At 52.0% G+C, this 26,653-nt stretch overlaps 1 protein-coding gene across 1 annotated transcript; it reads right to left on the minus strand.

The window, feature by feature from the left end:
* Positions 1 to 2,293: 2,293 nt before the first annotated feature.
* LOC103818443 (claudin-8) lies at positions 2,294 to 24,709 on the minus strand. Its single transcript, XM_018916926.3, has 11 exons — positions 24,579 to 24,709; positions 23,470 to 23,568; positions 22,705 to 22,805; positions 20,690 to 20,827; positions 19,667 to 19,833; positions 15,028 to 15,186; positions 11,978 to 12,185; positions 10,216 to 10,391; positions 9,390 to 9,580; positions 8,347 to 8,465; positions 2,294 to 5,413 (listed from the first exon to the last, which is right to left on the minus strand). The coding sequence occupies exon 11, from the start codon at positions 3,960 to 3,962 to the stop codon at positions 3,315 to 3,317; it is 648 nt and encodes a 215-aa protein (XP_018772471.2). The 5' UTR covers positions 3,963 to 5,413; positions 8,347 to 8,465; positions 9,390 to 9,580; positions 10,216 to 10,391; positions 11,978 to 12,185; positions 15,028 to 15,186; positions 19,667 to 19,833; positions 20,690 to 20,827; positions 22,705 to 22,805; positions 23,470 to 23,568; positions 24,579 to 24,709; the 3' UTR covers positions 2,294 to 3,314.
* Positions 24,710 to 26,653: the final 1,944 nt, after the last annotated feature.

Raw genomic sequence — 26,653 nt, forward strand, 5'->3', positions numbered from 1 at the left:
CAGGACAGCAGGACACGAGTGGCCATCCCACCCTCGTGTCAGGCTCTCCAATGCCGGCAGGTTTGGGTTTCTCAGCTGGAAGAGAAGGGTGGGAGCTGGGCAGGGTGTCAGGGCTCCAGCGGCTGGCAGGGCTGTCTTTCCTCTCTGCAGTTACTCCCCACACCTCCTGCAGGGAGCAGACAGAGCAAAGCCACCTTTCAAATGCTCAAAGGTTGTTAGAAAGGGTGAGGGTGGTGATGCCCAGGGTTTGTGAAGCCAGCGTGGGAGACTGATGAGCAGGGACTGAGAGGGAAGATGGGTGCTATAACCAGTCTTTACAAACAGTCTGGGGGGTGAAGGGGCGGTGTCACTGTCTTTGGAAGGCTCTCGGTGTCCCTGCTGGCTGTGGGCAGCAGGTTTGTCACCAGCCCTGGCCCCCAGAGGGACGAGGGGCTCTGCACAAGGGGCAGCTCGGAGCTGCACCCCCCGGTGCCCGGCCAATCCCGGGGAAAGGAGGAGGGCGGAATGCAGCCGGAGTTTGGGATGAAGGAGGCGGTGCCCTCCCAAACCCCGCGGGCTGTGCCCCGGTGCACTCTGCCTTCATTCAAACAAAGCTGCAGGACTCCTCTCTGGCTCCTGCCAAAATAAATAAATTTTTTAAAAAACCAAACTCAGGCATTTGTGGGTTTTTCTGGCAAGGCCATGCGTTTATTTCAAATACCCAGCAAGAGCTCAGCTGGACACATTTGTTCCCAAAGTCACTTGGTCCTGCAGTCACCAAACCTCACAGCACATCAAACCAGCAGGATGTTAGAGCAGAGATTTAACCACGATGTTCACCCAGCTCTGTCCCAGCAGTGCAGGGGGGCTGAGGCTCTGCCAGCTGTGAGCACAGAGCACCAGGGCAGCTGCACCCTGTGGGAATTCCAGTTCTGCTAGGCAGGAGGAGGCAGCCCTGCTTCCCTGTCCTGCAGGTCAGCTCCTCCTGCAGCAGACTCTGAAATGTGAACACCCTGGAAGGGATTCCTGTGAGCCTGAGGTGCTCCAGGCAGCAGCAGAGATTGCCATTCCTGCCACCCAGACATGCCAGCAGCCCAGCCTGGCTCTGCCCTGGGAATCAGGGCTGGGCCCCAAGCCCACACAGGAGCACAGAGACTCTGCCTGAGCTCCTCTTGTGATCAGCTGGTAAAAGAGAAACAGGGAATATGCAGTCATCAGGTGCTCATGCCAGACATGGAAAGCTCAGGTTTGCTTTGAAATGGATCTTAAATGCTCAAATAAAACAGTTTTAGCATCTTCCTGCTCTTTGAAAATAAAGTTGCCAGTGCAAATGGCACACCCAGTTCCAGTTTGATTCCCAGATGAGGCCACTGATAGTGGAAGTATTCAAGATCCTCTAATTAATGTTACAGAAAACTGTACTTAATTACTTCTTAAGCACTTACATCTGCATAAAGTTGCATTACACTGAATACATCATCATTTAAATCCATTACCTACACATAAATATGTATCAGATTTGCATTGCAAATGTCTCTTCATCCTCTGCTTTGTTAATCACAAATGTCATATCTAAATTACTCCAAAATCTGCAGTTCTGGCTTACTCACCAAATAGTTCCATATTAAACAAAATATGCATTATAAGGAAAAAAAAACCTCACAATAAAACAGGAGGTGGGGTTCCTCAGGGTGGTGGAAATTATCACCACAGTCACCAGAACGACTCCACTGAAATCAGCTGTCAGGGACAGACTTCATGAGACAACAGGGAAAAAAATATGGTTCAGTGCTAGAAAAACCTATTTACGAGTGTTTTCTTCAATTTCCATCCAGGATTAGCAAGTGCTGATTTGACTGCTCGAGTGATGAGCTGGAGACGTGAAACCAGTTTGGTGGGGCCTGGAACATTCCCAGTGCAGGATCTGAGCTGGCTGCCTGCAATGCAAATGCTCCTGAGTTAATCCATGGAATGAATTTCTGTGGAGCACGGCGCTGCCTCATCTCAGTTCATCTGAAGGCAAGTTCATAAAAGGCTCCTGTAATTAAATGCAGCTTTCCATGTTCTCTTTCAAATGGAGCAGCCAAAGGAAAGGGCAGAGACATTGCTCTGCTCAGCCCCAACACCCAGTGCAGCCCTCTCTCAGCAGCCACGGGCACAGCAGGGGTCAGCCTGAGCCCTGGGCCATGGGATTGTCCCTGCAACGCTGCCATCCATCCATCCATCCATCCATCCATCCATCCATCCATCCATCCATCCATCCATCCATCCATCCATCCATCCACCATCCATCCCCCCACATCCCATCCCACCCCATCCATCCATCCCTCATCCATCCATCCATCCATCCATCCATCCATCCATCCATCCATCCATCCATCCATCCATCCATCCATCCATCCCCTCTATCCCTGCTGTGTGAAGAACCAGGAGCACCCTGCTGAGCTGGCCCTTCCTTGGCCACTGACCCTGGAAGTCACATGCAGGCCCCAAGGCTTTCAGCTGGGAATGCTGGGATTCCAAACCATGCAAATGCTGTTGGATCCTGCAGGACAGACAGACAGGACCAGGCTGCATTCCCAAGGCAGCCTGGCAAGGTCAGGGCTTGGCTTTCTGGGCGTGCTGGGAGCCGTGGGCAGCGGCTCTGTGCTCTGAGGGGCAGGTGGGGACTGCCTGTGCATTCCCTGGCTGGGTCATTGCACTTTGCATGAGCACAGGGCTTCCTCAGGGTTTGTGCCGAGCTCTGCAGAGGAGATGAGGAGGATACACCAGCTCCACGAGCATCAGAGAGATCCATGGACAGTCCCAGAGGCCTCTGCTGGGGTAGCACAAACTTCTCTGCTCACTGAGTCGTGCTGACAGCTCCAGGCTTCTCCCAGGGCACTCCTTAGGGACACTCCACTCCCCAGGGGAGTGCCCTGCTCCCTCTGCCCCTCAGAGGTCTGGGCAGGGCACTGGGTCCTGCACAGCAGCTCCTTCCCTCCAGCCCAGCACAGGCTGCTGCTGTCCCACGCCATTCCTCATTCCCAAAGAGATGGAGACTGGGCTCTGACCACACACCTGTGTGAGAGCAGCTCCTGCCAGCCATCAGGGAGCAGAGATCCAAGCCAGCAGCAAACAGCAGGGCAACAGCATCGCTCCTCCTGGAGCCAAATTAAGAAGTCAGTGTCAGGTGGGAAGCTCGCAGGCTGCCCCTGGATCCCTGGCAGTGTCCAAAGCCAGGCTGGACGGGGCTTGGAGCCCCCTGGGATGGTGGAAGGTGTCCCTGCCGTGGCAGGGGCTGGGGTGGATGATCCTCAGGGCGCTGTGCCCCCAGAGCTCTCCGTGGGCAGCAGCTACACGTAGGCATGGACGCCCAGGGCTGGCACTCCCGCCCGGGGCAGCGCTGCCCAGGGGTGGCTGGGCCTGGCAGCCGTGCCAGCCCGGCTCCAGACGTGGCAGTACATGGCTCCTGCAGCCAGCAGCAGGGCACTGCTGGCCCAGCCCACGTAGAGGGCAGCCCCCAGCTCCCGTTTGAGGGGCGCGGGCACCGCGGGGTCGTAGAAGTCGCGGACGATGCCGCCCCCGGTCCAGGACACGGGCACCAGCACCAGGCTGCCCGTCAGCAGGAAGGCCACCCCCGCTGCCAGGATGAAGGGGCTGACCTGGGGCCCCTCCTTGCTGGGCTGGCTGTACTTGACCCCCACGATGGCCACGAGGAAGGCCACGATGGCCAGCAGCACGGCCAGGCACATCAGGGCGCGCAGGGCCTCCAGCGGCGGCGGCAGCGCCAGCACCGAGTCGTAGAGCTTGCACTGCAGCCTGAGGCCCAGCTGGCTGATGCAGTCCATCCAGAGCCCCTCCCAGATGCTCTCAAACACCACCATGTTGGCCTCCACGTAGGCAGACACCCTCCACTGGGGCATGGCCGTGGCCGCCAGCGTGCCCAGCATGCCCACGCCGCCGAAAACCAGCCCGGTGATCTGCAGCACGCAGCATGCCATGCTGCCCCAGAGGCTCCTGCTGCCCCAGAGGCTCCTGCTGCCCCCAAAGTCACCTACTCACACAAGCCATGGACTCTGGAAAGCTCCAGTGGAAGCTGCAGGACAGCAATGTCTTCTCCAGCGGCTCCCTGGTGCAGCAGCTCGGGTTCCTGGGGAGAGGCTGGCTCCAGCCCGGAGCCCCACAGGTGGAAATCCATCCCTGAGTGCTCCAAGGCCCTGCTATTTATTGGCTTTGAAATCCCCCTGAGTGCAGCCCATCAAGCCGGGCAGGTTTGCAGCCAATGGCAGCCTGGGAGAGGTGGGGCAGGGCTGATTTCACTGCTTCTCACAGGTGCCTGAAGGGCTGCTGTAATTAAGCAAGTGGCAGGGATTCAATTAAAGGTGCCTAATTGCAGGGCTAACAATTTCTTAACTGCAAGATTGCAGCTCTGTTGAAATGCAGTACAGAAGGCCTGAACTTCCTGCTGCTGAAATATTGTTTAAAATGGCTCATTACACTTGTTCTTACAACAAAAGCTCCACTTGAGGCTCGAGTGGGGCTCGTTTCCTAAGTGCTGGGAAAACAGCTGATTGTTATTTGCCTTTCCATCAAGCCAACAGGTACTTGGTGCAGCCCTTTAATGGAGATTTCTCCTTCTGATCCAGCACAAAAGACTAATCATGATCTTAGACAGGTACAGGAAAGTCAAGTATTCCAGCCAACATCAAAGCTTCGCTCTTCCAGCTCCAAAATTCACCAGGGCAACAAAGCCAAGAGGAGGCTGAGCTTCACAGCTGCTGCTTGTGACTGCAGGAGCAGAGGCACCACAGTCAGGGGACACTCCTCCGGGAGAGCCAGAAGGAAAATGTCCTTGTGTGCCACAGCAGAGGGGTCTCAGTGCCATGGGGGTGCTCTGGGGTGCAGAGGGGGTGCAGGCACAGAGTCCCTCCCCAGAGCTGCAGCCCAGGTCCCTGCAAGCCTGGGCAGACACCCTGGCACAGGCTGCCCTGCCTCGGGCAGCCAGGACGTGCTGCTGCACCCACCCAGGCTCCTCTCCCACCCCGAGGTTTCTGCCTGACTTGATCTGCTGGCATCCACAGATGTGTGAGGCACAGACAGAAGATGCAGCAAGGCAATTTTTGTTCTCAGCAGAAGTATGTTTGAAGTATGCTCTTGCACATATTTTTGTGTGGCTTTTATATTTAGATGCTAAGTGCCATTTTGTGATCACTACATTAATCCTGTAGTGCAAAACCACAGATGGCACTCTCAGGGGCCTTAATCATTTAATGTAAACTGCTGGCACTTGGAATTGTCTGAATTTCACAGAGCCAAGTGTGCACACTTACCGCAGAATTCAGAAAACTCACACTAAGCATGACTGTGGCAGTATTGGGACAAGGCTTTGGTGACAGCTCACAGCTGGTGGAGAGGCTGATGTGCTGCTGCTCACTCCACCTCTTGGAACCTGCTAAAAAAACCCACAAGTTAAAAAATAAACTTCTCATCTGGGCCACACCAAAGCCCAAGAAAGGAGTGCTGTGGAAGAAGGACGTGTTTGTGTGTTTGGAAATCTCAGACATTGCCTGTGATGGCTTTAATTTAATTAACTTAATTACAGCTTTAGGTGCCTGCACAACGTGCTCAAAGCCAAAGCCATGAAAAGGAAACTGTCCACCCAAACCACACACGGGAAGGAGGGAAGGGAGGGAGGGAGGGCCAGGTAATGCAAATTATTCATCAGAATGTGACATTTCCATGTGGAAAATGCTCCCAAGGGATGTGGGCAATGCAGCTTCGATTCCAAGCAGGAATCTGGTGGGAAAAGGACGTCCTCAGGTGAGGTGTGAAAGAGAGGAACAAACCCATGCCCAGGTTTGTGCTCCCAGGGAGAGGAGGGCACATCCCTGCTCCGCAGGCAGAGAGGAGCCCTGTGGTGCAGGAGTTGGGGCACTGGGATCCCTGCCCCAGAGGAGCAGTGGAATCAGAAGCCAGAGGTGGCTCTGCAGGAAGCTCCCTGCTCTGGCAGCAGGACCCTGCTCCCTCACAGGATCACTGCACACAGAGCTGGCTGTTCAGCTGGAGCACAGCCTCCATCGCCTTCCTTTACCTCTGAATTCCCAAACTGCCTTTTGGATCCCTTATTCTAACTCCAGAACCAGAAATCAACTGATGATGGAACATCTCTCGTAAAACCAGCATTTAATGGGTTTGTTTGGACAGGAAAACCCTTTGTGCAGAGTTTCTGGGCAGGCAGCCCCTGCAGGTGAGCACAGCTGGAGCACAGACCGTGCCTGAGGCCCTGCATCCCTTCTCCTGCCTGATCCAGCTGGGAAATCATTCTCCTGGGATGCTCTGGGAGGGGCAGCAGCTGAGGCCACGCAGGAAATCACCAGGGCACGCTGCAGGGAGGGTGAAAACTCTCAGAGAAACGGGATTGAAGGGCAGCAATCCACCCAGGGAGTGCCCCGTGGCTGGGAGGGGCTCCTGTGGAGCAGGAATCAGAGCCCTTGGTGGGTGACACCCAGCAGCAGCAGAGGGGACACCCAGGGGACACTGCTGGGGGACCAGGGGACACCCAGGGGACACTGCTGGGGGACAGCCAGGGGACACTGCTGTGGGACATGGGGACATCCAGGGGACACTGCTGGGGACATGGGGACACCCAGGTGACATGGGATCAGGGGACACTGCTGGGGGACCAGGGGACACTGCTGTGGGACCAGGGGACACCCAGGGACACTGCTGTGGGACCAGGGGACAGCCAGGAGACACTGCTGGGGGACAGGGGGACAGCCAGGTGACATGGGACATGGGGACAGCCAGGTGACACTGCTGGGGAACCAGGGGACACCCAGGTGACACTGCTGGGGGACATGGAGACACCCAGGTGACATGGGACCAGGGGACACTCAGGGGACACTGCTGTGGGACCAGGGGGCACCCAGGTGACACTGCTGGGGGACCAGGGGACACTGCTGTGGGACCAGGGGACACCCAGGGGACACTGCTGGGGGACATGGGGACACCCAGGGGACACTGCTGGGGGACATGGGGACACTGTTGGGGGACATGGGGACATGGGGACACTGCTGGGGGACATGGGGACACCCAGGTGACATTGCTGGGGGACATGGGGACAGCCAGGTGACACTGCTGGGGGACATGGGGACACCCAGGGGACACTGCTGGGGGACATGGGGACATTGCTGGGGGACACTGCTGCAGGATGGTTCCTTCTGTTGGAAGCAGGGGGAAGGAGGCAGCGGAGGGAAAGCTCCAGATGGAAGCTTCCATCTTGGAAATGAACAGGGGAATTACACTCAGGGCGGGGGCTTGGCAGAGGGGACAGGACTGGACTGAGAGTGTCCAACCCACGGCCAGGAAAGCTGGAACTGAGGGTGAGAGGAGCTGCATCTGGGCACGAGGCCATTGCCAGGGAGGTGAGGGAGCCTGGAGCAGCCAGGGAGAGCAGCTCCTCTGACCCTGAGCTTGTTATTCCTCATTCCCTCCCCTGGACACCTCGGGATGCACACGGGGATGAGGCTTAGCAACTCCTCAGGAAGGGAACTGGAAATGAAGGATAACATGCTGCAGCCCTCAGGGGCAGTGGGGGTTTGTTTATCCACCCACAACGTGGGTGTTCTGGAGCTCTGGAATGGAATGGGAACTTCTGGAATGTTCCAGAGGGAGCTTCCACCAGTTGGGCCATAGGACCCTTTCCCTGGGGCCTGCAGGTCACCTGGGAGGGCTCCCCTTCCTTGGGATGCACTGGCCAGAGGAGATGGGACAGGGCAGAGCCCCTGGGATCAGCCCTGGAAGCAGCACTGCTCATCCCCCAAATCTTGCCCCTCAGCAGGAAAAAAAGGGTTGGACATCATAAACTTCCCATGGAATATTGCAAACAGCCAGTCAAGGTCCAGAACAGGAATGCTGTGCTCCATCAGACACCACAAACTGGATTATGCTCCCAGTTCAGTCAAAGGCAGGAGCCCATTGATTTCTGGGGGTCTGGAGTTACACTTTATTAATTGGCTGCAAAATTCTATCAAAATATTGCTGCTATTGATTGGTTTGAGTCCTTCATTAAATCAATTTGTCTGGAATTACTCATTTTCTACTAGGCTTTGATTCTTTACACCATTGCTTATCAAGGCACCAGGACCTTAATGGGAATAATGTAATTTAGCCTGTTTTCATGGGAGCTGTGAGCAAAAATCAGGGTTGTTTCTGTTCCTTATGTTCCTTACAAACGGTGCTGCTGTGTGTGAGGGGGCCCCAGCAACAACCTTGGGCTGATTGTACAAAAGATCCCTGCACAAAAACATATATATATATTTTAAAAAATAGATATATATTGTCAAAAAATAAATAAATAATGATTAAAAAAATATATATACATACCACAAGAGTCCTGTGGCCAGCACCCAGTGCTTGTGTGTGCAGTGCTGGAGGAGAAATGCTGTAAGCCACGAGTTTGCTGCCTCTGGCAGGAGGTTGTGAACGAGCTTGACCTGAATGGGCTGCAAAGGAAATATTAACTTTCCCTGAAAGGAGGATAATTGGGATGTACATAGAGAGCTGTGTTTATTCTCTGAAATAAGGGATATTTTTTCATGTATTTCAGCTCACCTTCCTCTGCTGGATAAACTCTCCAGGCAACCCTCCATTAAGCCTACAGTAAATCAATCCCTTAGTGAATGCTTTTCTTTTAAACCATTATTATCTTGTCTTTATTCACTGTTAGCCCTTCTTTCCCAGGCAGGAACAAAAAAAAACCCCCAAACCCTCAGCTGCTTAACTCAGCTCTTCATTGCAACAGGGCAGAATTCCATGGCATGGTGTAATCTCAAGCCCTTTATTTATTATTTATTATATCTCAAGCCTGTTTGTCACACAAAATGCACCCCAAAGCTGGAGCAGAGCCTCACCACACAGAGCTATTCCAAGGCACTTCCAAAATAACACAGAGCACTACCAAAATAACCCAGGGTGCTACCAAAATAACCCAGGGTGCTACCAAAATAACCCAGGGTGCTACCAAAATAAGGCACTAGCAAAACAACACGAGGCACTACCAAAATAACCAAGTTACTGCCAAAATAACCCAAGGCACTCCCCAAATAACATTATTTTTATAGATATAGCATCCCGAGCCCCCTGGGGTGGCTGAGCCCCCCCAGCCACAGCCAAGGGCAGCAGGGGGCCAGGGCAGGTTTTCATTCCTTTTTTTGCCAGACCTTGAATCCCTCTGGAAGAGCTGGAAGCAGCCAGAGCCACTTGGGATAAATGGGAGCAATTATTTTAAAAATGGATAATAAAGAGCCCCAATAATAAACAGCCCTCAGCTGGGGCTGTGTTCATGCTGAGGGATGGGAAGCCCTGGTGCAGCCCCTGGGGTGTGCTGGGATCAGGAATATTTTATATTTATATATATTTATACACACCTCTAGACATTCCTTTTGCTGCAGATGGAGCTGTGGAACAGGCAGGGTTCCAGAGATCCCCAAAGGATTGCACATTCAGCTCCTCAGCATGGGGTTTAGGGCACCCAACAAACTGTTTTCCTCTGCAGAAATCAGGAATTTGCCCATGCTGGGAGTGCAGTGGGAAGCCCCAGGAGCTGAGAGAGCCAGACCTGCACAAAGAGTTCAGAAAAACACCACTTCTGTTTAGGAACACAACACCAAAACCCCTTAAATTTATGGCAAGAAGGTGAACTGCCCATTGAGGAGTTCTTGTCTTTCTTTTTTTCTTTCCTGGAAAATGCCAGGTGAAGATGTTGGTGAAAACCAGAACAGCAGAAACCACGGGTAAAAATCTAAGGAAAACCCCCCAAACAGAGAGGGAACAGTGGATCCTTTTTACAGATCCTTATAGCCATGAATGCATGCATGAAGGATCCAGCCCAGGAATGGGAAATAAAAACCCAGGACACTTCTGGGGGCAAGCTGAACTCCACCTGACCAGAGAAAACCTAATTTGTTGAACAGAAAAAGAACAATTTAGGCTATAACTAGCCAGATATTGAAACCCAAGCCTGCTGCTCTTCCCCTGAGGTTCCTTTTTCCCTGGCCACTTGTCCCCCTTCAGAGGCAGAAAGCAAAAGCAGAGCTGCTGGCGTGGCAGGGGCAGAGGGGGGAGGCAGGTCCATTCCCAGGGAACATTTCCTGCTGCCCAGGGGTGTTTGTGGGTGTAAAACCTTGGCTGGCAGGGGAGGCCAAGGGAGCAGCATCCTACAGCTCAGTCTGTCTGTTGTATCCAGAGACTTACCCCTCCTCTGCAGCTGGAAAACATGGAAAAGGGGGAGGCAGGGGGCCTCTCCTGCTGCTTCTGGCCCTTGGAGCCCTGGTTTGTCCTTCTGGGTTTTCTGCAGCAGTCCCTGCTGGGTGTCTGGGTGCAGCACTGCAGGAAAACCGAGTGAGGAAATGTCCTGGGTGAGCAGGTTCCTGGAATCACAGAACAGTTCAGGCCAGGAGGAGCCCCTGGACATCATCTCATCCAGCCCAGGCTGGGAGCTGTGCCCTTCCAAACCCATGGGAACCCAGCCAAGGCCCATCCCCAGCACCAACAATGCCCCCAGGGCTTCCCAGGGGGTGGAATCCTGCTCCCAAGGAGGGGTTTGAGGAGAGCCCAGCATTTCCCTGCTGGGATGGATTGCCAGGGCCAGCCCAGGAGGAAATGGAATTATCCTTGCCTGGCTCTGCAGCCCCCTGGCTGCCACTCAGGCCAGGAGGACAAATAAACCCTTCAGCAATGCATCAGGAGGTAAACACCAAAGGGGGCACAAACAGCAGGGCTGGCTCCTCCCCGAGGCTGATGGAGCTCTAATTTACAGGACACGGAAAATAATTAGCTGAGCAAATATAATTTAACCATGTTATTGATTAATTTACAGAAGCATTAGGCTTCCACATAAACCCGTGGTAAGATTGTGTCTGCACCAGGGATCCAGTGTTTGTGCATTCTGGGAAGGATTAAGTTTAGGTGCCTTATCTTGCTCAACACCATTTTTGGAAGGAAATGTGAGGAAATCTTGTTTGATGTTATGAATTGCATCTGCTTGTTTATAATTAAAACACAGGAGAGGGGCGAGGCAGGACTCTCAGGAGCTGCTGTTCTCCTCTGCATTCAGACATGTCATTTCATCAAGGGAAATATCAGAAATGCCTGGGAGAAGCTAATCACAGCTCACTGTCAGCCACAGGATCCTGCTGCTGTGGAGGAAAACAGATTTATAATGCAGCCATCATTTCACCTCTCCTTTCCCCCTTTCCCCATTCCCATTCTGGTAAGGAATGAACACCCCTGAAGGCAGTTTCCAACTTTTCTGTACAGCCCGTGTGTTTTCCTGCCTGGAGCTCTGCCCTCCTCTCCAGAGGGGGTGAGAGCTGCAGGCACTTTTATTCTGTGCATTTGGACCTCAAATGTTCTGAAATTATGGGTCAGAAGCATTTGGCAGGCTTGGGACAGGGACACAGCTCCAGGAGAGGATTTCTGTGCTGGCCCAAAGAGGCTCAGCTCCCTGAAGTCCTTGGCTCAGAGCTGAACCCTGGGATGGACACTGCCCAAGCTGATGGGATCACACATTTCCCATCTCTGCACAAACCCCACCATTTGTGGCCCCTCTGCTCCAGCCCACTGGAGGTTACACCACCACCTCACATTCCATTGTCTCTCCTGACAGGTGCCCAGGGTTTGTGTGTGCAGCATTCCTGACATTCCAGCAGCCTGGCAGGGCACTTCATTCAAGATAAAAACCACTGCTTTGGTTAAAAACACACCCATCCATAGAGATAGGATTGTGACACAGGTGGCACTGCCCCAGCATTCCCCCTCTGCAGAAAGCAGGGCCAGGGAATTGTTCCTCTGCCAAGCCAGCCAGGTCAGGCTCCTCTCCATGGTGTCCTTGCTCAGTGACAGCTCCTTGAGCAGCTCCAAGGACAGCAGCCAGAGGGGGAGGTTGGAGGGGATGAGGAAAAGCAGAGCCCTTCACTTCCAGCCCCTTCCCTGCAGTGTCCCAAATAATCCTTACCTCAATATCTTGTGCTGAGGCCGTGCTGCCTCTCTTATCTTGTTACACCCTGGTTTTGTATTTGATCTCCATCTCCCTCTGTTCAGCCTGCACCAGCCCCTGGCCTTTTCACATTTAAGGATTTTCTGTCTGCAGAAATTTCCCGTTAGGAGCAGGGGGGCAAAGAAGTGTTTCTGTGGATAAATCATCACACAGGATCCAACACTGTCTGTAGGGGGGAAAAAATAAAAGAGAAGGCTGTTTTAGCATGAATTCATTTTGCTCAAGCCCAAAGAGAACTCGGGCAGTTTGTGTTTGGTTGGATGCAGGCAGGATGGAGGCAGGGCAGTGCAAGGACAGCAGCCCAGCAGGCTCCAGCCTCTCTCAGAGCTCTGGGGGCCTCGGGAGGGAACACTCCCTCCATCCCTCCACCACCAACTGCAGAGCCAACAGCAGCTCCAGGGCTGCCAAATCATCCCCCCCTCACAAGAGCAGCTGTGCCAGAGCATTTTCATTGCACATCTCAAACAGGCCTGGTGGTTTTTTGGAGGCTTGTTACAAATCCCCTGTCAGACTGCTGGTGAATGTTAATTCTCATTATCCCAAACGCCACGGGATGTCCATTCCATCATGAATTCCTCAGAAAGAGAGCCAGGATTTCAGAGGGGCAGCACCTACAGGAGAAATGGAGGGAGGCTGCTTGCAGGGGCTTGGAGCAGCAGGACACAGGGAAGGGCTGCAAAAGGGAAGAGAGAGGGTTGGGATGGGGTTTTGGGCAGGAATTCCCTGGGAGGGTGGGAATTGGCAGGGTGCCCAGAGCAGCTGGGATCCCTGGCAGTGCCCCAGGCCAGGCTGGAGCACCCTGGCATGGAGGAAAGTGTCCCTGGCATGGCAAGGGCTGGGATGGGATGAGCTCCAAGGTCCTTCCCAGCCCAGAGCAATTTCTGTCTGAGCAGAGGCAGCAATTATTGCACTGAAATACCTGCAAAAATCCACTGTGCAAAGGATTTCCCATGGGTGAGGAGTCCTTGTGCTTCTGTTCCCAGGAATTTGGCCTTGGCTTTGCTGGCTCCATGACCTTCCAGAGCCCTCCTCCCTCCCAGCAGCCTGCCCCAGCTTCTCTCAGAGAGCCCCAGGGGAGGCTCCCTGTGCAGAGAGAGGGAAAGGTGGCACCCCAGAAATGGACACCTTGCCAAGTGTGGGAAGATCCAGCTCCAAAATAATCATTAGCAGAGGATGGGAACGGAGCCTCTTCCAGAGGGATGGCCTGGCTGGAGAGGCTGAAGGGTTTGGGAATGGGAGGAGAGCAGGGAGGATGCCCAGAGAGCAATTTCAGCAGCCCCGGGGTGGAGGGGTCACTGCAGCTCCAGGCAGGGCAGGGAATAGAGAGCAAGCATGAAAACACCTGCGAGGGAGCCAGGAGACACCTGGGCACTGAGTCCCTGAGCTCCTCCAGCCTGCTGGTGCCACCTGCCCCAGCCTGAGCCTGCCACCCACCTGGGAGGGCACACGAGCAGAAACACCTCGGCCACGGGCTGGAAACACACAGGGGAGGGGGGCTCGGGGACTGCAGGAGGGTGGTGGGCTACCCCTAAATTCCTCCAAGAGCTCACAAGGGCTGGGGCTCAACTTGTGCCCATTCCCTCCTTGGGGTGCTCCCTAACAGCTCCTTGGGGTGCTCCCTAACAGCTCCTTGGGGTGCTCCCTAACAGCTCCTTGGGGTGCTCCCTAACAGCTCCTTGGGATGCTCCCTAACAGATTTTTGTTCCTTTTCCATTGTGCTGCCCACAGCTGCACCCAGTTTTGCAGCAGGTGACAGCAGGCAAGTGAATGAACCCGGCAGACAAAGCAGGAAAAATGCTTTCCTGTGCTTATCTCAGGCCTGAGAACAATTCAGAATTATTCTGGCTTTCAGCAAGTGCTGGCCAGGAGCAGCAGAGGTGGAGGCTTGACACGGAGCCCTCCCAGGGCAGTTCCCAGCAGCCTGTCCCTCCCAGCCCTGCAGCTCAGTATTTCAATATTTGATCCCCTCCCTGCCCTCAGGATTATGTATTAGGAGAAGGAAGGATCTGGAAGATTGTTTTCCTGTGCCCTGGCTAAGCTCCTCTCTCCCAAGCCTGATGCCCATATGGCCTGTTAATGATGCAGCACCATAACTGAACAGAGCTTGCCTTCAGATAATTCCCAAAGGGAGCACGGGCTGGGATCATGCTCCCTCAGCAGGGCCTGCCTGGCCCAGAGGGGGCTGAGCAGCAAACCAAACCTGAGAGGTGCCAGGGTGGCAGAGAAATACATGCTATGCACCTCAGAAATAATAAAAATAAAAATTAAAATCAAAAATCTTATTATTACTTCAATATAATTCAATAATAATAACAACAACAATAATAACAACAACAATAATATACAACAACAATAATAACAACAACAACAACAACAACACAATAATAATAATAATAAGATAATAAATAATAATAATAATAATAATAATAATAATAATAATAATAGTACAGTTGGCCTGAAAAATGATTTAAAAATTCAAGGTGCAAACAGGCAGTGGTGCCAGTCTGAGCTCCTGCTGAAGGTAAAAAAGTCTTCTCCCAACTCAAATGGCAAGGGTAAGGAAATTTGGCCTTTTTCCCCCCCCATTATTTTTTTTTTGGGAATTCCACTCCAGCACTGCCATAGGAGGGATGGAGAGAGCCCAGGGCTCTCATGGCAGATCATTGGCAGGGCTTCCTGAGGGAACAGCAAATTTTTAAATTCTAAATTATTTAAATTTTTTTCTATTTTTTTTCCTAATTTTTTTTTTTTAATTTAGAATTTTTCTATTTGCTGGATTAATTTAAGAGTTTGGATGTGATGCAGGCAAATCTGCTCAGGCTTTGCAAGGCTCTGGCATGCCAGGTTGGAGGGAATTTTCTGCCCCAAAATCCGCTTTTTCCCCGCTGGCATCGTGCACAGGAACATTCCAAGGCACAATTGTCCATCAGCTCCTGGAGGCTGAGTGCCCCAGCTCCAGCAGGTGCTGCAGGATTTGCCCTCACAGTTCCACCCTGCTCCCAGCTTACCTGGAAAGGACTCCCTGAGTTTCTCCTTGCTCTTCCAAAGGTCCTTCTCAGAGAAGGAGAGCAGCCCTGATGGCCAGAGAGGGATGTGCCCACGGGCTCCACAGGGGATTTTCACTCCTGCTGACTCCTCAGATCTTCCTTTCTAGGGGGTATTTTAACCTGCAGAACCAGAAGGGCTTTGGTACAGAGACTGACACTTTTGGCAAAAAAAACAACAATGGGATATTTTTAAAGTATTTTAAAAGTGTGTGCAACCCACAGTGCTGCATTCCCAGCTCCTAGTTTCCCTCTGGACCTCCCTTTATTTTTCTGTATCCCAAACTCCACACCCCCAAACGTTCCTTTCCTTGACCTGTCTCTGCTTTAAACCACAAATCCACAATCTCCCTTCTCACCTCAGTCTGGGAGCCTTTCCCAAGGGCTCAGACCAAACCCTGCCTTTACCCCTTGGCTCACAGGCCCAAGGCTCTGAGAGTTCCCTGCATTTCAGACCCCAGCACCCCCTCCCTGTGGGAATTCCGGGACCTTCCTCCAGGGAAAGGGAGAAACTTTTTGAGGGAGTTACTTTGGGAAGTTTGAGTTAGTTTAGAGGAAATTCTTTAGGGAGGGTGTCTGAGAGGTGTTTTGTCAGGCACCTTTCCTTTCCTAAGCCAGGTCCCAAAGTCTGGTCCCTGCTCCAAACCTCTCCAGCCGTGGGTGCCACAAGAGCTCAGTCTGTGCCAGGCCAGGGCCAGGTTGGACCAGCAGGAATTGCCTCGTGGAAAGGGTTGTTAAACGTCTTCAGGGGCTGCCCAGGGAGATTTGGGGTCCCCATCCCTGGAGCTGTGCCAGGATCTCCTGGAGGTGCCACTCAGAGCTCTGGGCTGGGGACAGGGTGGGCATCGGGCACAGCTGGCACTCCATGGGCTGGGAGGGCATTTCCAAAATCAGTGGTTCTGTGACCCTGATTCTGAACTGGCTCCACTTCTTGCTCCTCTTTTGTCTCTTCTTGCTCCCCTTCTATCTCTTCTGACTCCCTTTCATCTCTTATTGCTCCCTTTTCTCCTTTCTAGCTCCTCTTTTCTCACATCTAGCTCCCTTTTCTCACTTCTAGCTCCCTTTTCTCCCTTCTTGCTCCCCCTTTCTCACTTCTAGCTCCCTTTTCTCCCTTTTTGCTCCCTTTTCTCCCTTCTAGCTCCCTTTTCTCCCTTCTAGCTCCCTTTTCTCCCTTCTAGCTCCCTTTTCTCCCTTCTTGCTCCCCTTTCTCACTTCTTGCTCCCTTTTCTCCCTTCTAGCTCCCTTTTCTCCCTTCTAGCTCCCTTTTCTCCCTTCTAGCTCCCTTTTCTCTCTTATTGCTCCCTTTTTGCTCCCCCTTTCTCCCTTCTAGCTCCCTTTTCTCCCTTCTAGCTCGCCTTTTCTCCCTTCTTGCTCCCCTTTCCTCCCTCCTAGCTCCCTGTGGCTGAGGAGGGCTGCAGTGGATCCAGTGCACTGTGCTCTGAGCAGAACTTTTCCTCTAAAGATCCTGCTGGGAACTGATTTCAGTCCCTCCATTCACTGGGAGCAGGAGCCAGGAGAGTCAGGCTTTGGGAATTGTGAGATCTCCACCAAGCCATCAATTCCTGCCAAGTGCAGCTTCATTAATGTTAAAAGAGGAGCCCATCATTTGCAATCAGGATCCCATCACTAAGAGAGGAACCCATTATTCCAGTGACCCCACACCTTTCAGAAGACACCAAATTGTTTCTGCAGGCAGATGGGAAAAGAGCCTTTAAAGAGTCACCTTTTGGCAGCAGAGGGTGAAACCTACCTGGGTTCCAAGAATTCTGAAAGTTGTTTTTTTTTAATGTTTTAGTTTCAGGGAGTTTAAGACTTAGAGAAGCCAGGGGTGTGAGGGACCCCCCTGCAGCTGCTCCACTGCTGCCCAAAGTTTCAGCTGTCATGTTTTCCAGGTTCTGTGCTGCATTAATATTGAACTCTGAACTCCACACAGAGAGTCAGCAGCTCTCCGCACAGCTCAGCCACACCAAACAATCCTTTCCCAGCCCCAGAACCAAGGACAGCGCTGCAGCTTCAGCCCAAAAAGTGTAAAAAATGGCAAAGTGAGGAGAGCAAGCTGGGAGGGTGGAACTGCAGGACCTGGGGCTGGAGGTGGACAGTGAACCCCACTGTGGAAATGGACCCAAACTTACAAAAGGGTGAAAACTTGTGACCAATCATCCATTGTGTGACCATTTTGGGTCCATCTGGCTGGGCTCTTGTGCTGCCCAAGGTGCATCCTTTGAAGGCACTTTAATAAATCCTGCTTTGTTCTTTAGCTCTGCCCAGCCTCTGTTCCAGGCATCAAGGAGCTGACCAGGTGTGAGCCCCAAGTCCCTGGGAATGGCAAATGGAACTTTGGGCACTCCTGGGCTGTTTCTGGCTCCAGGAAATGAAAACAAACCTGCCCTGCCTCCTCAGCAGAGGTGGTTTCCCCTCTCCCTCAGGGGCACCGAGAGCTCTGGACAGGACAATCCCCTTTTGTAGGGGGAAGAAGCAGAATTAAAGCCTGGGAAGCTCAGCTGAGGGCAGGGCTGGGAATGAGCAGGGAGCACGGAGCCCTTCATCCCTGGGCAGCCCAAACCAACCCCCCTGGCTGGGCCAGGCACTGCCCAGAGCCTGGCAAGGCTCTCAGAGGGGAGCTCTCCCTCTGCAGCAGCCCCTAAAATCAGTGTATTCCTTGAGCACTGCTCCTGAGCCTCTGGGCTTCCCTGCAGGCTGCCTTCTACACCAGAGGCATTTTATCAGCCTGATCACTCAGCTTCAGAAGGATCCCCTGGTACCAGAATGAGTTTTGTCAAGTCCCTTATCCACTGCCTGAAAACAGGCAGGCACAGTGGTAGGAACAATAAATCCATTATGTCAACACAATTAATTCTGTTCAGTGCCCAAAACACCCTGTCGAGGAACAAAAGGCATTAACTTCAAATCTTTATCTAGTTGACAAAAAGCAAATTGGTTCAGAGCCTTTGGTGTCTGTGGTTTGCACCTCTTGCCAAAAACCCCATTTTACCAGCATTTTGGGATGGGTCAGGACACAGGGGCTGCTCCAGGGCCCTGCTGAGGGGCACAGGCACAGCTCCAGCCCCTCTGGGCCCCTGAGCAGGCAGAAATCCTTCTGATCATCTGCTGCTCTGCCCCTGCACCATCCCCTGCCAGAGCTCAGGAATAGTGGGTTTGTCCTTCCAAAAAGGAAGGGAATGGTGGGTTTGTCTTTCCAAACCAGCTGTAGGTGAAACCAGCCCTGGGAGAGAAAAGGAACAACGGGAAGGGTTCCACTGATTGGTGAATGGAAAAGAGATTTGTTTTTACAAATAAACTTCGGGATGGCTGATAAAGGAAATTGGAAAGGTGAAAGAAACAATGGGGAAGAAAAACCCCTAAATTCAGTAAGAATTAGAAATGGAAAGGGAGGGTTGCACATTATAGAAAAATCTTTAGTACCAGGTGTTCTGGGAATTCTACTTTCAAGTCCCTCAGCCGATGGGGAGAGAGAGAAGGGAAATGAGGGCAATTGGGATAAAAGGAGGCTGCATCCTCCAAAAATGGGAGAGACCCCAGGGAATGCCCCATGGTCTCTCCCTTTATGGGAATAAAGAAAAAGGACTCCTCTGTCTCCTTTTTGGACACACCCCTCTGGTGTTTGTGGATCAGTTTTCCCATCAGGTGGGTTCCTCCCTGCTCCTGCAGCCCCAGCAGCAAGGGCTGGGCTTCTCCTGGAATGTTTAATTCCAAAGCCACTGATGGGCACAGGGGGCTCCAGGTTTCTGAAGGAGCTCAGCTCCCCATGCCTTGGGAAAGGCTCTCTCTTCTCACAGGGATGGGGGCTTCTCCTGCAGCCCCTGGAAACCAGAGGTTCAGAGTTCCAGGATTCCTTGGGGGAATCAGCCCAGAGGTTCCCCTGCAGCTCTGAGCAGTGGGGCTGCACAGGCACAGAGAAAGGGAGATTTTCACTACTGTAATGCTCTTTCTTTTCCCTTTTCTCCTCAGGAGGGGTGAATTATGAGCTTTTACAGCAGTGAAACAGCCAGTCCTGCTTTGCCTCAGCTCCTCCTGGCCCTGGGACAGGGTTTGTGCAGCTCCAGCCCCCATTTGGCCAAATAAAATCAGGAATTGCTCTGTGCACCCCCTGAGGAAAGGCTGCCCTCCAGGTGCCCCTCTGTGCCACAGCACTGCCTGTGCAAGGGGGTCAGAGCTGGCTTCTGCTGAATGCAAAGCTTGTCTGGCTGAGATTGAGCAGACCTGAGGTTCAGCAAAGCTGAGCTCATCCTCTGGTGTGCCAGTGAGAACCGTGCTGGGTTTCCTTCCCTTCAGGGTCCTCCTGGGAGGGGCCACAGCAGCACCTCTTCTCCTCCCCACAGTGGGAATAAAGATCTCTCTTGGGGGAGACAAGGTTGTGGGGTGCAGAAATGTGGTGCAGCAGAACTAAGAGGTTCATTTCAAAAGGGGGAAAACAATCAACAACAACAAAAAAAAAAAAACCAAGAAAACAAAGCAAAAAAAAAAAACAAAAACAAAAAACCAAAGCAAACCCAAAAAACAAAACCAAACAAAACTACAAAAAAAAAACTAAACAAAAAAAAACTAAACAAAAAAAATCCCCAGGAATTCAAGAGGTGCTCACAGTAAACATCCAAGGAAAAGTCTCCAGCTCTACCCCATCCTGCCTCCTCCAGGCTTCTTTCCCAGCACTGAAGGCAGCAGTGCAGCTCCAGGCAATGCAGCTGGAATGATTGTGAATTGTGGGGCCATCAATAGACTCCTGATTAGTCATTTTTCTTCCATTTGTGCCTGCAGTGATTAAGGAACATCCAGCTGTTTCTTTCATTTTTTACAGAACCTTTCCTAACCATTTCCCCCTCTCGTGCTGCTGTGTCTGGGCTGTGGCCACACAAGGAGCCAGAGGGGCTGAGAGCCCAGCTGGGGGCTGAGTGTCTCCTGGGCTTTCCTGGGCATGCTGCAGGATCAGTTCCCGTGTTTCACTCCCTGCTGCTCAGGGCTGTTGGATTAAGCCCTTGTCTGACCCAGAGATGGGGCAACTGAGAGGAGCTGGAAAAGCTTTGATTCCATTTTCAGTCTGGTGTGGAGGGTGAGACAACACAGATGTTATAGTTCACACCACCACAATCAAACCCAGCTATTCCCTAATTATAAGTGTTTCTTGGCCTCTCAGCTTTTGCTGAATTCTCTACAAATCCATGTCCCAGAGGATGCCCAAAGCCCAGCTCCTGCTGGATGGCTCTGCCCCACTCTGGGCTGCTGGCAGCTTCAATCCCACAGCCAAGGCTCCCTCATTCCCTGGGAGCTGCTGTCCCTGGGCATGTATTTGCTGTGACAGGTTTGAGTGCTTGTCTCAACCCTCCCCTGGTACCAAACCCTCTTCTAGCACCCCCTTTGCACTGCCAGCAAGGCAGGCAGGACTTCATTCCTGGCCAGGGTTTCTGTCTGTGGCTGACAAAATTCCAGCCTCCACACGGATGCTGCCACACAACTTTCCCACTTATTCATACATAAATACAGCAAAAAAAAGAAGGAATTCCTGTTCATTGGTTCTAAATGACATCATTCCCTTTCATTAATTAGCACTCTCTCCTCTATTGGTTATTATTTCTCACTCCCCATGCTAATGAGTCTGTATTTTCAGTACCTCTTTCCTCCAAATTCCAAGATGCAGTGAGTCTCTTTTAGCATCTTCTTTGCCTCTGCTTTCTGCAAAGTGTCCTTGTGGTCTGTAAGTTCTGCATTCCAGGGGTCCAGTCCATCTTCCTCTCCCAGCCTTTGGTCACTGGAGCACATCAGAGTGAGTTCAGCACCAGTTAAAGTTTCAGGAGTTTTCCCCTGCTGTCATCCCACTAAAGCAGCTTATGACAACTTTGCTGAGAGTGACACACAATTTATCATTTGTACATGCATTGGCTATGATTAATTAACACACCAGTTTGGAAAGGTGATTAAACCCATTACCTCCAATCATTTGAAAGCTCCCTCGTTTCCAGCACGCTCAGAGCTGCTGTGTCAGCTCAGGGCTCCAGAGGTGGCACAGCAGATCCCACCCTGGGAAATTCATTCTGCTGCTCAGAGATGGATCAAAGTCCAGAGGAAAAGGGGGAAAAACCAGGGGGGCATGTATGTTTTTACAACTTGTTTATCCTTGGAAGGCAGATTGCTCAGGGGTGACATTTGACTGTGAAATCCTGGGGATCAAGGGGTTCTCCTCCTCTGCTCCTGGGGATGAGGTGGATTCTCCTCTGTCCCTGGGGATGAGGAGGATTCTCCTCCTGCGTTCCTGTGCATCTGCAGCTCACAGAGCCAGGGTGCCACCGTGAGCACGGATGTGGAACCGCCTCAGCCGGAGCAGACAGGGAATTCCACAGGGAGCAGAGCTGCTGGGCACTTCCAGCCCCTGCAGTGAGGAATGGCAGGACACAAACACACTCCTCACTCTGTCTGAGGGCACAATGGGCTGAGCTGCACTGCCCCAGTTCCTCTGTGCCCACTGGCTTTTCTCTGCAAGAAAAAACGGGGGAGTTCCCCCCAGGGCTGGGGTACACGAATTGGTGGCAGTGCAATCAGTGATTTCCCAAAGTGCCAAGCCAAACAAAATCCCCTGCCATGCTGCAGACAAGGTGGATTTGTTGGAATCTATCTCACACCACCTACCCCTCTTCCTGTGTTTTGTCTTTAGAGGAGAAAATGAAGCTGCTTGCCCTCTGCCTTGAAGGGACCTGCACATGCCAGTGCCACACAGGTGGGACTCTCCTTCCAGCAGGATGAATTTATCTGTGCTGCCCGGGAAGGCTGAGTGGGAGGAGCTTTCCCCAGCCATGGGCAGGCAAACTGAGCCACCAGCATCCTTTGATTTTGATTTACTGCTGTTCAAATCAAGGCTGTCAAGGAAACACCGAGCCTTCTGCCTTTTGTGGTGCTCCCCACTCCTGCCTCCTGTTCAGAGGGCAGATTTCACAGGAACTAATGCAAACCCTCCTCATCCCCAGAAATCCACTGCAGCTCCTGGGAGGGCTCTTCTGCTGTCCCCAAAACAAGGGAGCCAGCAGCAGAAGTGGTTGTGGTGGGTTTCACCAGCCTGTGTCTGCCCCTGCACCTCTCAGCGTTTCTGTGTGCTGTGCTAACAGCCCCTCCAGGCCCAGGCTCACTGAATTTCAGTGTACCAGCAAAGTGACAAAGTGACACTGTCCCTTTGCCTCCCTGGAAACACACACAAGGTCCCCAGAATGTTGTTCAGTCAATAACCTGCAGGCAGGGCTGGCTCTGCCTGCTTGGACAGTGCTGGAGGAGCCCCAGGAGGAAAATGCTCTTCCCAAAACAGAGTGATGCAGCCTCAGCTTGGGGGAACTGTCATTGCTACCTCCAAACAACCCCAGCTCCCTGTGAGACAGAGAAAAGCCTTTCCCTCCTGTAAAGGCCACAGAGTGAAATGTGGGGACAGCCCTCCCTCATCTCTTTTTGATTTCCTTGCCTTCAGGACCAGAGAGCAGGAATCCAAGAGAAAGTTTAATTGGTGTCCCGTGCTTCCCCAAAGGATCTGTTCCACACTCATGGTGTAACTGCTGTTATGGGTAGCAGGAGGATGTCTGGCAGCTAAATATCCTAAATAAAACAGCCCTAACTCTCCCACAACTGAATAAAACTGTTCTATTTTACCTTTAACAACAGCTCTTCCTCTGCTCTTTCACACAGGAGACAGGCAAAGAAGGGTCATTTAAAAATCTCTTCATTACCAGCTGCTCATCTTCTCATGTCTCCTGAGGGTTAGAGGGGGCAGAGGATTGGTTTTTCTTATCTTTTCAAGTAACTTCCTTTTAATCTCCTTTTCCTGGAGTATTCCAGTGTATAATTCAGCTAATAGTCTGGTACTGCAGTGACCTCCAAGAGAGCTGATGCTCTCCCTCTGCTCAAGTCTTTTAATTTCATATTGGAGATCTGAAGGGCTTTTTCAGTGCTCTCCTGGAACCTGTGGCAGGGGACGGAGCAGATTCTCTCCAAGTGCATTTCCACCCAAGCTTTGCTCCACATCCCTCTGCCTCCTCCAGCACTGAGCTCATTCCCATCCTCACCACCCTGAAACAACCACAGAGCTCCTGGGCTCCCCAGTGCCCCTTGAGGAGTTAATTAAAGCGGTTTAATCTCTGCTGAGCCGAAGAGAAGCCGAGCCCATCCCTGGAAATGACTTTCCCTAATGGAATGACGCACGAAGGCACTCGAGGGATGGCAGGGGAGGGCTCTGCAGCGCCAGCAGAGCGGGGCATGCCTCTGCCCACTGCCTGGCAGCCCTTTGCTATTCATGGGTCTCGTTAGGAGCGGAAAGCGCTCGGATTTCCCAGGAGCCGGGCGGGATCTGCGGGGCAAGGGGGACACCCGCCGGCCGCGGCTGGAACGGAGCGGGAGGGGTGGAGAACCCGGATTTACCTGGGGGAGACGGAGAGCATCGGCACCGGGTGGAGAATCCGGATTTACCTGGGAGAGACAGAGAGCATCGGCACCGGGCGGGAGAGAATCCGGATTTACCTGGGAGACACGGAGAGCATCGGCACCGGGTGGGAGCGGCCACTCGGGTCCTGGCAGTGGTCACTCCAGTCTTGGGAGTGAACATGGCAATGGCCACTCCTGCCGTGGCAGCAGTCACTCCGGTCCTGGCAGCAGTTCTGGCAGTGGTCACTCCTGTCCTGGCAGTGGTCACTCTGACCCTGGCACTGGTCACTGCCCTCACAGGCACAGCATGGACAATGCCAGCCCAGCAGGAATCACTGGGAACACTCAGGAATGCCAAGGTGCTGAGCTGTGCTGTGCCAAGGAGTGTCAGCTCTGATGAGTGAGGAAAAGCCTTCAGCACGTCTGGGGAGCACACAGCGCTGCCTGACCCCAATCCTTACCCTAACCTTACTCCTAACCCCAGCCCCGTGCAGCCAGAGGAGCCTCCAGGCTCCTACAGAGGAAACAGAGCAATGATTCCTACTGGACCAACCAGAAGGCAGCAGAGCAGGTTTTTCTCCAGGAACTGAAGGAAAAAGCTGCTGGAACCAGGTCTGGGCAGTTGGGTTCAAAAGGCAGTGCCAGGGGCTCCAGGGCCCTGAGCACAGCTGATCCAGAACAGCCTGTGTCCCTCTCTGGGGCTCCCTCCATCTCCCCAGCATTGAAGCCATGGGTAAAATGCCACACTGAGCACCCCAGGCTGATTCAGAGCCTGCCCTCCATCCATGGACAGCCTAGAACATATTTAATATTTCATTCACACCTCTCTGCAGCTTAATGGATCCCAGTTTCTGCCTTTGATCTGTTTCCTGCAACATTCATTAATTTCAAGCCCTCTTTTTCAGCGTGTTATTTCTAATTGTTTCCTAGAGTTAGCAGTTCTGTTTCAGTGTTTTCCCCAGAAGCAATCACCTGGCTGTTGGACCAAGTGTGATGGCAGAGGGGTCATGAATTAAGTGACCCTGCCAGCTGGGGCCTGGCACAGCTCTCTGCCACAGGGGGCACCTGGGTCTGGCCTGGCACAAAACCAAGGTCTTGCTGCTCACCTCTCCGACCTGCACAGGGAACTGCAGGAGGATTTCCCCTCTGTGGTGCTCTGTTTCTGGCTGGTGGCAGCACAGAGCTGTAAAGCCAAAGCATTCCAGCTGTGGAGCTGGCATACCCGTGTCACTTGTCACCACTCCTGTGCGGCTTTCTTCTCGAGGCCCTCGCTGTCTTCTTCTCACCATTTCCCCGACTTCCTGAGCAGTCTGGATTAGCCTGGGAGCCTCACAAGCCAAAAATAATCCTGTGGAAGCAGCAAACACTGCATTGCTGCAAGGCTCATGCTGGGGGAAGTGCTGCACACACCCCACCCCATTTTAATGCCATTTCCCTTGTGTCATTCTTGTCATCCCCCAGAGTGCCACCCCAGCTCCATCTGTGGGGTGCCCGTGCTCTCCCACTGCTGTGCCAACACCAGCTCCCAGCACACTCCCCAAGTTTGGACCAAACCCAGCACCCCAAAGGGAGAGGGACTGGCCACAAATAGACTGGGGAGCTCTTCTAATGCAATAGGAATTCTTGGGAAATTTGGTGCTTTTTACCTCATTCTTTGAAACCCTCACTTGAAGGTTCCTTGTGACCAGCCTGGAAAAGCAGCAGGAATGGCTGGCTATGGATGCCATGAGGGAAATGGGAGTTGTCCCCACACCAAAACACGAGCAGAGCCTTACCTGAGGGCTCCTTCCCGAGCTGCACCAGCTGGGAATGCAGGACCTCCTCCCTGCTCTCACCCTTCCCACCTCACAGCCCTCCTGTGACAGGCTCCACACACCACTCTCTGCAGTTAGCTTTTTTTTTTTCCTCCAGTATTTTATTTCCGACAGGCATTTACAACGTTCCATTCATAGAACTAAAAACATAAAAATAGACCTTCTTTCAGCTTATAAAAGAAATATATAAGAACCTTTGACATAGACATGTCATGACATTATGTACAAGAGCCACGGTACCTTCCCAGTACCAGCCTTCCAGTATTTGAGTGCTGACTGCATCCTCTGGGAGCAGCCCAGGACAGCCAAACCCTCCAGCACGTGGGACACCGACAGGTGATGGTACAAAAACAACCATGTGATCATACAAAGGGGGTAGAAACTCTTCTAAAGCTCTTACGAAAAGAAACCAGGAGATAGCAAAAAGTTACTAGAGAAAGCTTCCATAAGTCAAGTATAGTGCACCAGAAACCAGGGGAGGGAGGGGGAGAGGGAAGGATGCCAGCTGGGACACACAGACAGTGATGGATGTTTTGGGGGGAGGGGATAATTCTTGTTATGTTTTAAAATATAGTCAGAGTGGATTTTATAAAATATAATCCTAAGGCTATTATAAAATTTCAGGTTCTCAAAGTACCCAGTGATGTGTCAAACATCAATAGATACCAACAAAACGAAACAAAATTTCATATAATCTTCCTTTTTTTTTTTTTTTCCTATAGGTGAGACTGCAATGGGGAAAGCTATATAAATCCTAAAAAAAAAAAAAAAAGTGCTCTTTTGTGTTTCGTATTTGGAAGTCTACTTAAAAACCACGAGATTTTAGTCACATTTTACCCTGTTTTATATGTTTAAATAAAAGATTTAAAATGCTAAAGAAGTTTACCTGTGTAGAACTTTTTTCATACTCTGTTGCAGTGGAAAAGCTTTTATAAAGGAATTAAAATACACTAGTTTCACCCACGGTAGGAGAGTGGGCGAGGTCAGTTTTTTGGCCATGAATTCCCTGTCCCCTAAGCCCAAACTCTGCAAGAGAGAGTGGGGCAAAAGGATCTGTGGCTGCAGCAAGGGCCTACCACAGATCCCTTTGCTCCACTGCAATTCAGTCACGTCATTTCATTTATTATTCTTTTTATTAGCTAACTAAACTCCAGTCTCAAACATATACAATAAACCTTTTCCTGAAGAAAGTTATACCTAAATAAGAGTTTCCAGTTCATATTTTAATATAAAACCACTGTTCCTAACCCGCTGCAAAAAGCTAGCCTCGTATCCTAGACGTGGAGCTACCCTAAAATCTCTTACCCCTTTGTGCCCCTGCATCTCAGGTAAAATACAAAAAAATATCTCTTCAAGTGTTAAATTTG

The sequence above is a fragment of the Serinus canaria genome, chromosome 1, assembly GCF_022539315.1.
Source record: "Serinus canaria isolate serCan28SL12 chromosome 1, serCan2020, whole genome shotgun sequence".
NCBI classification, from domain to species: domain Eukaryota; kingdom Metazoa; phylum Chordata; class Aves; order Passeriformes; family Fringillidae; genus Serinus; species Serinus canaria.